The sequence below is a fragment of the Myxine glutinosa genome, chromosome 6 (genome assembly GCF_964187855.1).
Source record: "Myxine glutinosa chromosome 6, kmMyxGlut1.1, whole genome shotgun sequence".
Lineage (NCBI taxonomy): Eukaryota > Metazoa > Chordata > Myxini > Myxiniformes > Myxinidae > Myxine > Myxine glutinosa.
The window spans coordinates 75,732,198-75,746,581 of NC_136266.1; the positions used below are offsets into that span (position 1 = coordinate 75,732,198).

At 46.1% G+C, this 14,384-nt stretch overlaps 1 protein-coding gene across 6 annotated transcripts in view; it reads left to right on the plus strand.

Moving 5' to 3' along the window:
• The window catches only part of LOC137429984 (homeobox protein Mohawk), a 128,506-nt gene that overhangs the window by 100,258 nt on the left and 13,864 nt on the right, over positions 1 to 14,384 (plus strand). For 3 of the 6 annotated variants that reach the window (XM_068120414.2, XM_078780021.1, XM_078780022.1), the window contains exon 5: positions 1,154 to 1,523. In XM_068120414.2, the coding sequence (XP_067976515.1) occupies positions 1,154 to 1,523 (370 nt within the window). The remainder of the gene's footprint in view (positions 1 to 1,153; positions 1,524 to 14,384) is intronic. The other 3 variants (XM_068120411.2, XM_068120412.2, XM_078780020.1) reach the window with 1 other exon arrangement.

A 14,384-nucleotide genomic window follows, 5' to 3' on the forward strand; every position in this document is an offset into this window, starting at 1 on the left:
TAAGCCATATTGGTATGATGTCAAAAATAAAACCCACAAATCATTAAGCCATATTGGTATGAAATCAAAAATAAAACCCACAAATCATAAAGACATACTGGTATGACATCAAAAATAAAACCCACATATCATACAGCCATATTGGTATGATGTCAAAAATAAAATTATATTTCAGAATTACATATACTAGTGACGTACCCGTGCTAGACACGGGTGGGAGGCCAGAAGCAAACAGACAATGCAGATACGGTGAATGCTAAAGCATGAAACCAATAAGTTCCACATTCCTGTAGCACCTTCAGTCGCACGTCAGACATGGACAGCAAGTTCGTGAAGGACTTCAATGAAAAACGTACACATTCGCAAACAAACGGGTACATTTGTTCTATACCCAGTCAATGGCAAATCTGCATATGGCGATCTGCGAATACCACGTTTAGAAAGTAGAAACCCTCACGGCATTCCGTCATTCACTTGAACTCGATATCTCTTTTCTTCATTCCAAACAGGATAACTCCAATCACAAATTAAATAATATTAATATAAAAAATAAACTTTTAACAACATTCGTGACATAAACAAATATTTAAATCCTGATGTGAAGTTCTGTATGGTTGGGTGAACACAATTACGAATTCAAAAGCGTAATTGTATTCACTCAATTCTAATCATCAATTGATACTTTAACAAAACGATTAACGTTTAACGATTTAACATTACGATTGAATGACGGTTGTATTGGGATTTTATCAAACCCGCGCATTGTCGTCATCTGTCCACTTCTGCATTCACGGCAGGTTCATAATTCTCATCAAAAAATCTAAACAGTATTTGTAGAATTTCAATAAAAGCCACATCACTGTTCATATCGGTAAATATTATTCCATCGTGTTTGGAAAAACTGGAAAATTGGAAAAATTGGAAAAATTGGAAAAACAATATAGCCTATTTTACTCCAGGGGGTCCCAGGATTACCCACCCAAAATATCGTTGCGATCAGTTCAGCCGTTTTTGCGGTACCTGGGAACGGACGGACAGACATTTGGTGAATTATAGTAAGATTTGTCATAGATATTAACCAAGGTAACTACGCTCACATTGAAAAAAACGAGTATCACTAACATGGCAATGACTTGTCTACTCTGATTTTCAGGTGAAAGACTATGCGGTGATGAAGAGACTGACGAAGCCCCAACGGAACAGTCTCCTGACTCTGGCGGAGGCGTCGACACCGCGTTGACCGTTGAGAACGTCAACCGACAGAGATGTGAACCGGCCTTCCCGAGGAAGTTCAAGAACAGCCTGTTACACCGTTACCTTCGTGACTCGTACCGACATGCCCTCGCAGACCCCACACAGAACCCTCCGAGCGCCCGCGGACCCAGTCCCGATGATGGATCTCTCTCGGGAACTTCTAGTGGCTCAGAACGGCGCCACATAACCGTGACCCATGGTGGAAATGGAGCCATCACCAGCGTTGGGCGTCTGCCAAGGCAGGGTAATCCGCAGCTGTGGCCAGGGTGGTAAGACCCGGCATTATCACGACAGACTATGAAATGATAGTGAAAGCCCAGTTGTTTTCTGTTCAATCCACCAGGATCTATATTAGTGAATTTGGGATGGGGGTTCTTCTAGTTCAATGATGACACTCCGTATATTTTATAACTATTTCAACTCATGTCGGTCGGTCAACGGATTCTGACCACAGATATCACTTTATGGCTTTATACGTATGCTGCGACCCGTATGCCATCTAAACCGTTTTTAAGACCAATATCGACCACTGCCCCATCCCCCAACCCCAAAACTACCTCCCCAACCCGCACCCAAGCTTCTTCCCCTCCAAACCTACACACTCCTTCCTCCCCACCCCCAATCCTTTGCCCCTCGCCCCCAAATCTGCTCTCCCCCTTCCCTACCCATCTCCTCCATTCTCCCTCATCCCCAAGCTGCCTCCCTCCTCCTCCCTCACCCACTTCAAACCGCCTACTTTAAACCTCCCTTCCCCACACCCCCTGCCCCCTCAAATCTCCCCCTTTCCAAATCTACACAACCACCAGTGGAAATATTTTATAGCTATCATGGCATGATTCACTGTGGCTTTTCATCATTTGCATCGTTCATTCACTGTGCCATTTCATCATTCGCATCGTTCATTCACTGTGGCTTTTCATCATTCGCATCGTTCATTCACTGTGCCTTTTCATCATTCGCCTCATTCATTCATTGTGGCTTTTCATCATTCGCCTCGTTCATTCACTGTGCCTTTTCATCATTCGCCTCATTCATTCATTGGGGCTTTTCATCATTCGCATCGTTCATTCACTGTGGCTTTTCATCATTCGCATCGTTCATTCACTGTGCCTTTTCATCATTCGCCTCATTCATTCATTGTGGCTTTTCATCATTCGCCTCGTTCATTCACTGTGCCTTTTCATCATTCGCCTCATTCATTCATTGGGGCTTTTCATCATTCGCATCGTTCATTCACTGTGGCTTTTCATCATTCGCCTCATTCATTCATTGGGGCTTTTCATCTTTCGCATCGTTCTTTCATTGGGGCTTTTCATATGAAACCATCATTGCAGCTTCACATTTCAGTATTTCAGGAAATGTTTCTTTCCCAAGGCTATCTTTACTCTCATGCAGTCTCGAATTGCATCTACCGAGCTAGCTATTTTCATTGTTTATTTATTTTGCAATTTAATATCAATAATCATCACCTCTGCCACCAAAGGTGGATGGAGGTTATGTTTTCACCCCTGTCTGTCTGTCTGTCTGTCTGTGAACAAGATATCTCAAAAAGCTTTGGACGGATTCGGACGAAATTTGTCAGAGATGTAACGTATTTGACAAAGACGAAATGATACGAATTTGGTGAAGATCCGGATTCGGATCCTGCTAGTAGAATTTTAAAGTGATTCTTCACCACTGGGAGATAAGGACAAAAACGATATATAGCAGGATATCTCAAAAGGTTGAAGACAGATTTGGACGAAACTTGGCGGACAGGTTGGGTGTGTGACAAGGACAATTATATTCGATTTTGGTGAAGATCTGAATATGGATTCCGATATATATATATATATATATACTAGCTTGGCTCTGCTCACTGCGCTCGCCTCACCAAGCGTCGTTACTGAAGAACGGGCTTATTTTAGCTGAGGCTAATGACTGTACCTGAGTTGCTGTGTTGTCATGATTTACACCAATCATAACAAAAACAATTATTTTGCACAAATGTATTTGTTGTGTTTGTGATATTACATTTTTATAGGCAATTTAGGTTGAATGATTTTTTTTCAAGAAAGAACCCCTCCGCACATACATAAGGGAGGGGTAGGTGCAGATTGGAAGTTTGGGACGATTACACCTCACCACCACGAAATTCAAAACATCTCACCACCAAGTAATTTAAAACACCTCACAGCCATAAAACACGTAATAAAAACACCTCACCACCACGAAATAAAAAACTCCTCACCACCACGAAATTAAAAACACCTCACCACCATGTAATTATATATACCTCACAGCCATAAAACATAATAAAAACACCTCACAGCCATAAAACATAATAAAAACACCTCACAGCCATAAAACACGTAATAAAAACACCTCACCACCACGAAATTAAAAACACCTCACCACCATGTAATTATATATACCTCACAGCCATAAAACATAATAAAAACACCTCACAGCCATAAAACATAATAAAAACACCTCACAGCCATAAAACACGTAATAAAAACACCTCACCACCACGAAATTAAAAACACCTCACCACCACGAAATTAAAAACACCTCACCACCACGAAATTAAAAACACCTCACAGCCATAAAACACGGAATAAAAACATCTCACAGTCACGAAATTAAAACACCTCACCACCACGTCATTTAAAAACACCTCACCACCACGAAATTAAAAACACCTCACAGCCATAAAACACGGAATAAAAACATCTCACAGTCACGAAATTAAAACACCTCACCACCACGTCATTTAAAAACACCTCACCACAAAGTAATTCAAAACACCTCACCACCACGTAATTCAAAACTCCTCACCACCACGTAATTCAAAACACCTCATCACCACATAAATAAAAACACCTCACCACCATGTAATTATAAATACCTCACCACGTAATTCAAAACACCTCACCACCACGTAATTCAAAACACCTCACCACCACATAATTATAAATACCTCACCACCACGTAATTCAAAACACCTCACCACCATGTGATTTAAAAACACCTCACCACCAAGTCATTTAAAAACACCTCACCACCACGTCATTTAAAAACACCTCACCACCACGTAATTCAAAACACCTCACCACCACGTCATTTAAAAACACCTCACCACCACATAATTAAAAACACCTCACCACCACGTAATTATAAATACGTCACCACCACGTAATTCAAAACACCTCACCACCATGTGATTTAAAAACACCTTACCACCACATAATTAAAAACACCTCACCACCACGTAATTATAAATACGTCACCACCACGTAATTCAAAACACCTCACCACCATGTGATTTAAAAACACCTCACCACCACATAATTAAAAACACCTCACCACCACGTAATTATAAATACGTCACCACCACGTAATTCAAAACACCTCACCACCACGTAATTATAAATACCTCACCACCACGTAATTCAAAACACCTCACCACCATGTGATTTAAAAACACCTCACCACCACGTAATTCAAAACACCTCACCACCACGTCATTTAAAAACACCTCACCACCACATAATTAAAAACACCTCACCACCACGTAATTATAAATACGTCACCACCACGTAATTCAAAACACCTCACCACCATGTGATTTAAAAACACCTTACCACCATGTGATTCAAAATACCTCACCACCACGTGATTCAAAATACCTCACCACCACGTGATTCAAAACCACCACAACGTTATTAAAAACACATCACAACCACGGAAACAAAAGTTTGAGGGAGTCATTAAGTGACAACACAGACACTGCCCAGATGTGTAGATATATAGATAAATGACTGTACCCGAGTTGCCGTTTTGTCATGGTTTAAACCAATCATAATTCAAACAATTATTTTGCACAAATGTATTTGTAATATACGTGATGTCACATTTTATAAACAATTGAAGTTGAAATTTTTTTATATGTATATATGTGTATGTATGTATGTACTTTATATACATATGTATTATAAAAATTTATGTATATATGTATTTATGTGTATGTATGTATGTACTTTATATACAATTCATACACATATATACATATGTATATATATATATGTATATATGTGTATGTATGTACTGTGGCGTTATCGAAGGCATACGGACCTCTCATTCATAAACACACTGGAGAGACAACGATGTTGGGGGGGAGGACAAGGACAAAGTGGGACATAATCGACACAGGCGACAAGGATAACACAATACACCACTCAAACACGCACAAAACACTTGAAACACAAGCTTGTCATGGGTCAATGGTCACTAGGTCTCGCAACACAGCTTTGTGATTGGTCGACAGAATAGGCCCACCCCCTTCCCCTAGGTATATCTGTGAGGAAGTAAACAAGGGAATTACTCTTGATAAAGGCTAGTGGAGGCCCAGTGCATGCCGGGTTTCTCGCCGAAACGTTGGGTTTTGAAGACAAAACTATAAGTTGAAGAACAATAGAATGGACGTATTTGATATATATATATATATATATATATATATATATACACACAGACTTGGCATTTAATATGGAATATTTTTTTTGTGGGGGTGAACTTACTTTTCAAGATGTCTTAGAACCAAAAGTTCATTTGAATTATGTTGAAAATATTCTAGATTTTGTTAATGTGACCTTTAAAAGAAACAAAAACCACATTTGACATTTCGAAACAAATAAATTGATCCTTGAAAGTGATGTGAACTGATATCGAACTCAATTCATGGACAGTACTGTGTTAAACTTCTGTACGTTTTCCAGAAGTATCTCTTTATTTTGCACATTAGCCACATTTTTTTTTAACAAAAACAAAAGTTAAATTACGACTGGGATTAAGGACAGTAAAATTACAGTTCAGTACTTCGTGTAACCCCCATGAGCATTCAGGAGAGCACGTACACGTCGAGGCATGCTGTTCACGAGATTTGCCAAGGTTTGGACAGGAATCTCTTGCCATGCAGTGACAATAGCCTGCTGCAATTCATGCACAGAGGTCGGCTGCTGGTCCAAGTGGTCGATTTGACGCGTTAATTCTGCCCACAAGTTCTCTATCGGATTCATATCCGGGGACATGGCAGGCCACTCCATATGCTCTACACCACGGTCAGCAAGAAAGTGTTGGATCATGCGAGCAGGATGAGGCCGTGCATTGTCATCTTGGAAGATGAAGTTTCCTCGAAAGGCTGCACGAGCAAATGGAAGCAATGTTTCTTCCAGAATGGCCCTGTACTTGAACTGGTTCAGGTTTCCATTCAGAACAACCAGGTCAGTTTTGCCTCCTGCATGAAAAGCAGCCCAAACGGTCACCCCACCACCTCCAGCTTGGAATCTTGGCACTATACAATCTTTGTTGGAGGCTTCATGCACTTGTCTGCGCACTCGGACGCGGCCATCTTGACGATAGACCAGAAATCTAGCCTCGTCACTGAAGATCACGTGATTCCAGTGTCCTGGCTGCCATTGATGGTGCTCTCTGGCCCACTGCAATCGGCGATGGCAGTGTTGTCGGGTCAGGCGTGGCTTTCTCAGGGGACGCCTGGCACGATAGCCTGATTGAACCAGTCGTTGGTTGACTAGCCTTCTGGATACAGGCACATTTGTCAGTTGCTGCCACTCAGCCCTAAGCCGATTAGCTGACTTGGTACGGCCATTGCGGACTAACCGGTGCAGCTGGCGATCATCCCTCCTTGTGGTTCTGCGGGGACGTCCTGGCCTCGGTATTGGAGTAGGGACACCCCTCTGAGAATTTCGTTTCAGGATCTTTGACACCTGACCTTGAGTGATGCCATACTTCCGAGCAATAGCACGCTGTTTCATGCCGTAATTTCGTAAAGCCACCAATCCATGACAAACAACATTGTCGAGTTGACGGACCATCTCCAGAGGAAGCGGCAATAACTTTTGGAGACGTGCAGCAGTTGTTTTCCACTAATACAGAACTCAACAACCCTTGTATACCCGACTGTGAAGCCAATCATCAAATGCACCTGTCCGTACATTTTGCCACGCCACCTGTGATATAATCCTGTTGGTGACTTCTTGCTGTGACAATCAGTGACATGGTTCTTTTAACAAACAAATCACTAAAGTGTAAAAGAAACTCACCAGATTGATATACTGAGTTAAGAAAGTAAACCCGTCAGGAAAAAAAATATTCCATATTAAATGCCAAGTCTGTATATATTATATATATATATATGTATATATATATATATATATATATATATATATATATATATATATATATATATATATATAGAATTGTTACAGACGCGGTTTTAGATGTTAGTTTACCGAGCGGTTTGGTATTACCGCGTCCGCACAGTTACTCCCCGATTAGAACCTTATCCCGCCCGATTCTACTCGACGTTGACCAAGTCGCGCTATGCTAAATCAATGAAGGAAAGGACACAACGGCTGGGATAAATGCAACGACACAAGGGGTACAGTTCTCAAGACCTCCGGAGGAGGATATAATATTGGTGATGCAGAAACGGGTAGATTACACGGTAAGAGGTAAAGCACAGAAAAGATGGGCACTTAGACACAGTCTTATCTTATCCCCGACAGACCACAGACAAACGGGACAAGACTGACTTACACAGGGATTGATGGCAAGGAAGGGCAGGCAGTCGATAGCACAAGGTGCACCTTGGCTCAGGGGCAGAATCAACACGGTCCGGTCCAGAGATGCGGGGAGGTATTGTCGCGCTCGGAGGTGGCGTCCTTTTTCTCTCCAAGCTGAGGCGCATCTGACGTCACCTCCCTCTTCCTGCGCATGCCCAGCGGGGAGTGACACGCCCTCGGCTCGTTAGCTCCGCCCCAGATGGAATCGGTCCGCCGCTTCTATTGGGTGCGGGGGGTTACCGGGCTCCGCCCTTGACGAGGAGCTGACAGTGAGCCCCTGCGTGGTAACCCCGTCGGAGCACATGTTCAATGGCGGCTAACCAAGCCGGAGTGAGGACGCACACTCCCCGCGCCGCCGCCGCTGTTGTTGTTGTTGTTGTTGTACCATGAGGAAGAGCTGCGGGGAGGTATTGCGAGGTCCTAAACTTTCTAACGGTGCCATAGAATCACATTCTGGTGCAACGAAGAGTCAGAATTAATGGAAACGAGTCCTTAACTGACATAGACTAAGAATAACTAGCAAGATGTCCTATAGTTGTCTTACATGAGATGCGGTGAACCTGGGCACGACATTTAAGGGGGGAAATAGGGGAAGGTCGGGGCTACAGAGTGTTGTTTACAGAAAATGGGACTAGGGAATGGGGGATTGGGGATAGTTGGGAAGTATTGGGGAAATAGGGGAATATTTACAAGCGGATATGGATGGATCCAAATCCCATATCCGCAACATTGCACCCTTCTGTACCTCGGGGCGTCCCGACCCGATAAATTTTTACCTACGTTAGTGTGGCACTCAGATGTAGTTCCCTCTACTATTAACTCAACCCTGAGTGCGACAGTTTTACAGATGTTCACAAATGAGTAAATATGTCCCCCTGCGACGTTGCACCCTTCTCCTCACAGAAACACACCCACAGGATAACCGAATCGCGGAAAGAATCCTCAAACTAAACATACAGCCGGTAGGGAGCATCATTTATACAAGACTACACTGATATTTACACTACGATCCAGGACCTGTTCTTTGAGGAACACATGCAGATGTTATGCATAGAGAGAGCACGCATGCCAGCATCGATACACCAACCCACGAGTGCCCTGTGGCCTTACGGCCTTTAATAATGTGCAGAGCACCCCATCCAAGCACCAAAAGCACCACCCCATCATGTACAGTCAGCACCATCCGGTGCACCAATAAAGTGTTCAATAATCACCGGTGGTGTCGCAGCCGGCCGATGTTCTGCCGCTGGTCTTGCCTTGGAGCCCACTTGGTGTTCTGGCTTCCTTCAAAAATAAAGAAAGGCGCCAACCGCGTCCATTTCTAAATTGTGGCCGTCAGGGGGGCCAACTATAAGTGGTTCACCTGTATGGCATAGGTGCCACATTGACCCAGAGGTCCATCAACGGGTGGTGCTTGCCCGCAAAAGAACTGCGGTCCATGGTGGGTGGCCACAAAAATTGCGGTCCATATGGTGTATCGATCCCGGCAGCAAGCAGCGAAAGTGCAGGCCCACAACTGCAGAGCCAGCACCTCTCTCTCCTCTCTCTCTGCCCCAAAGCCAGATCCTCGGAGGTGGGAGACAAAAATAGAGCAAGTGAGTAAGGTGGTAAGGGCGCAAAAGTGCACGCAATACAAGGTAATGCACACTGGGGGCACATGGGAACCAGGTGAGACAGGTACGTTCCTACCGTACGCCCCTCCCCCCCACCAGGTAACCTACATTGCCCCTCCCTTACCCCTTACTGTATCCACAAAACACAACACTACCCATAAACATCTACTTTACAAATCAACAAACGTCCCTACTGTCTTCCCCGTTCCTCCCATAAACCAAATTCGTCTTCTCTCCCTCCTAACCAATCAAATTTGCCATTTCCAACTCTCATCAAAATTTGCCATCTCCAACTCAACATCAAAATTTGCCATCACCAATTCATCATCAGTCCCTCCTAAGGAGGGAGAGATGGAATCACCCCAATGTCTCATCCACGTCGTGATGCGTCTCACAAATCCACACAGCAATTCTCATTTCCTGCACACAGAACAAAGAAAACACAGGTGTGGAGTCATCATCATCACCTCAGGTAAGTGGCTGCGTATGGTGCGACAGGTTCATCAATCCTAACTATTTCCTAAATGACTTTAACAACTTTACATTACCTGGGGTCTTTCTCCTGCCAAACCATTGGCCCACTTACACTATGGGTTCTAAAAACCAATTCCCATTGACCAATCTGTGGTGCCTCTCAATTTGGGGTCTCACTCCCCCGATTCATCTCCCGGTGCCCTCGCACAATTTCTGGGCTGTGACGTGTAGCTCTCCCAGCAGGTCTACCCACCTGCACACCTCCACCACCGTAGTTGCCACCCGAGCTTACCTGCTCCTCATCCTAACCTAACTAACTGGGGAAGGCCCTCTCGCACTCTCACCCCCTCAGTGCCCTCTCTGGCACGGGCTGCCCGATCCACACCCGGGATCCTCAGGCACCCACTGACACTAACGGCTCCCAGAGCCCACCTGCGGCCTCACCTGGCCGACATCCTCACAGTGGTGGAGTGCCCAAACCAACTACACACACTAACAGGCTACACGCCCAGCCATTTCCACAACACTAATGCACCCATCCACAATACCATTCTGCAACCGCACCACAAATGCCAATATCCAACCACAATTTACCTATACCCTCTACCTAACACTTACACTACCCGCCCCGGGTACTCGTGAAAGGGGTCCACTCTTCCCCCATCCACACCTTCGCACCATGCACACCACTCCGTACCACTTACTCCATGTACTCCACACACCTGTACTTGCACACCTGTGCTCTCATACTTGGTGCCACCTGCACCCTTCTCTCCCCAAGCGCATTCGCGCTGATCCACACACTCACTACTCCACACACTGCTCCACACACCTGTTCAGTTGCACACCTGTGCAATCACACCTGTTCAATTCTCAACCACACGGCATCATCTCAGATAACTACTCCCCTCTGAAACTTGCGCTTCCCAGTCGTCCCTTTAAACTATTGCGCTCCCACGTCATTATCATCCACACTAAACTACCTGCGTCCCCACTACAGGTATCAGTCACTAACTAATCTTAACGTTACCTAATGTCATTTTCGCTAGGGCCCTACACACAATATAACCTAACCCACCCGGGCTAGTTTTCACTGCCATACACCCCATAAACTATGGCGCATTTGCCCCTCTTTTGTGAGGGATGACAGAGTTGCCATCCCACCACATCGGGCATCTCCCACTACCAATTTTGCACATCAAATTTCAACAAATCAAAAAATTGCCAATCACTACCCATCATCTGCTAATCATTACTGCCAATCCTTTGCCAATCATCAAATTTTGTTTTTTTCTAATTTTGGGTCCAAAACACTAACCTCATCACACAGTCTACTCACTAATGCCTCTCGGTGCGCCAATTCCTGTCCAAAGCCCGGCTTCGTAAAGCCGAGCAATGAATGCGGGTTGTTTGGTGCCAGCGGCTGGATACGTCCCGCATTCGGTGCAGGGAAGGAGGTTTACCCGGGCCGAGGTCCCACGCACCATCTCGGCACGGAGCCATCCCATGGCCCGACCTCGACCTGCCGGAATGCCTCAACAAAAAGTGGTCGCCATGACGACCCTTCCTATCGGGCTGCCCGCTCCACCTAGTGGAGCACGGACGCGGCCGTTCAAAGCGAGGCACAGCGTGGATCGCGTACGGCGGTTCTTTCGAAACCGCCGTGGTTCGGATCCCCGCTGGTCCTCGCGGCACGCGAAGCTGCCCGACGCGCACCGAGGGCCCGATTCGGCTATAAGTCGTTCTAACCTCTATCCCGGTTACCGACGATGCTTCACCTGCATGCTTACCTGCATACGCTACCCCTTTCTTGCTCATACCTCCAGCTGTTCCCATGCTCCTCGTACCTTCCCTTACACACCTCGGTACCCTCATTCCGCTCACCGACTTGGTCACACACCTGACCACCGAACACCTTGGCACACATTCGTCGCTCGCACACCTCACTAACACACCTCTTCGCGCCCCTTCCTCGGTCACCTCCTCTGTGACCATCACAGGTGTGCTTTCACTCGCACACCCAACCACGTGCCTCACTACCAATTCCAGCGTGCATTCCCACACACGCTCTACCATTCTAGGTGTGCATCCTTCCATTCCAGGTGTACATCCTTTCTCACCTGTCACAACCAACTCACGCTCCGTGTCACTCTTACTACTCTCACCTCCACTCTTGACAACGCACTCACCCTTACTCCCGACAGCGCACTCTTTCCTCATGCACCTGTCCGTTACACACCTTTCTCGCGCACACTCTCCCGTTACACCCTCTGTAACACTCACCACAGGTGTACACTCTTCCTTACTTTTGACAGCGCACTCTTTCCCCATGCACCTGTCCGTCACACATCTTTCTCGCACACCCTCTCCCGTTACATCCTCTGGAACACTCACCACAGGCGTGCATTTTCCCTTTACACCCTCCGTAACACTCCTCACTACGCGCTTCCATGTGCTCCCTCGCACACGCGCTACGACCGACTCACTCTCGCCAGCACCCTCACTCCTTGGCACGCACTTTTTCCTCACACACCCCAGAGTCGGACTTTCTCGCACACCTCCTTTTTCGCACACCAGACCTGTCGCACACTTCACCAACGGCCTCTCACGAACACCCGGGTCCATCTCGACCCCCAAGCTTCTTAAATCACCTGGCGCATCATACGCACGACCATATTGGTCACCACTTACACCGGGTCCTCTTTCTCTTCGCTTCTCCTCCATCACCTGCGAATCCCTCATCCGGTTAATGAGCACATCATCACGATCCAAACACAGACTTTGGACCAATTCTTTTACCTCCTCTTTTATCTCTTTCTTATCCCCTCTCCGTCGCTTCTTAATTTCGCTCACCCCTTCTTCCACTTCTTCTAATTTCTGCTTCACCTCTTTTATTTCCCGGTACGTCTCCTCAAGTTCGTCCTCTAAGGCTACCTTGACCGTTTCCATGTGCGTCCTCACCTGCCGGTCCTTCGTCTCCATTACCTCTATCACCTCGTCCAACCTCGTTTTCAGTCCCTCACGTACCATCTGACATTGCCTCTGTGTCGCTATCAAGTCATTTTTTAGGTCATTTTGTGTCGCTTTTAACCCTCCTATTACCGCTGTGTTCTTCTTTACCTGGTCCGTTAGTTCTTTTTGTCCCTCCGTCAGCTGTTCCACTCCCAGCGTCAACTCCTCTATACCACCTTGCAATTTTACAGTCCCCTTTCTCACCTCCTTCTCCATGCGCTCCTTACAGTGCCTCACCTCCTCGCGCACTCCTCCGACCTCCTCACTCACACCTCTTCTGATCTCTTCTCCCATCACTTGCATCTCCTGCCCAGATGCCACCCTCATCTGCTCCATTTCCTCCCTGTGAGCATCCAATTTAGTTTCTACCCCCATTCTGACCCCCTCTATCTGCTGCCCCATTTGTTTAACTTCCCTTACCGCTTGGTCCCTCATGTCCCTCAATTTGCCTTCCATACTGTTTTCTAACCCCTCTAACCCCTTTTGCATCCCTTCCATTTGATTCTCTTGAGCGGCCATTCTGTTTTCTACCCCCATTAACCCCTCCTGTATTTCCCCTAATCTATTGTCTAATCCCTCTATTCTACTCCCTAACCCTCCGATCTGGGCCCCCATCCTTTGTTCTAACCGTTGGCTATTGGCCCCCATGTCGCCCCCCAATTCGTCCCTCATTGCCCCCATACTGTTTTTCAAACCTCCAATTTGGTCTCCCATTTGTCCCATAAGGGCCCCCATCATTCTGTTTTCCATTTCTTCATTATTCTTGTCCATAAGGGCCTTCATTTGCATAAAAAAAAGGTTCAAATCCACCGGTGGCGCTACTACGGTCGCGGGCGCGGTCGCTGTGGCCATGTGCGAGGCGCCATTTTGCGCGCCCGTAACCTCGTGCGCGACGACGCTATTTTGCGAACCTGCCACCCTCACTGCTTCGCTCTCCTCTTGTCCCTCAATTTGGTCCTGGATCGAACCTGCCTCACTCTCCTCTACCGGAACCCAGCCGTCTTGATCTGTCAGAGCGCGACTTTCAAAATTCGGGTTTTTATTTTTGTAAAACACAATCAAATTTCGCCGTTAATAATTTCGAGCGCGTGAACCGCGCTTCGGGTCGGATCTCACTCCCCGACACCAATTGTTACTCTAATAGTACAATTGGTGTTCCAAAATTTGGGCCTAACAAATTTAGTCCCAGGTCCGAATCCAACTCCTGACAACCAATTGTTACAGACGCGGTTTTAGATGTTAGTTTACCGAGCGGTTTGGTATGACCGCGTCCGCACAGTTACTCCCCGATTAGAACCCTATCCCGCCCGATTCCACTCGACGTTGACCAAGTCGCGCTATGCTAAATCAATGAAGGAAAGGACACAACGGCTGGGATAAATGCAACGACACAAGGGGTACAGTTCTC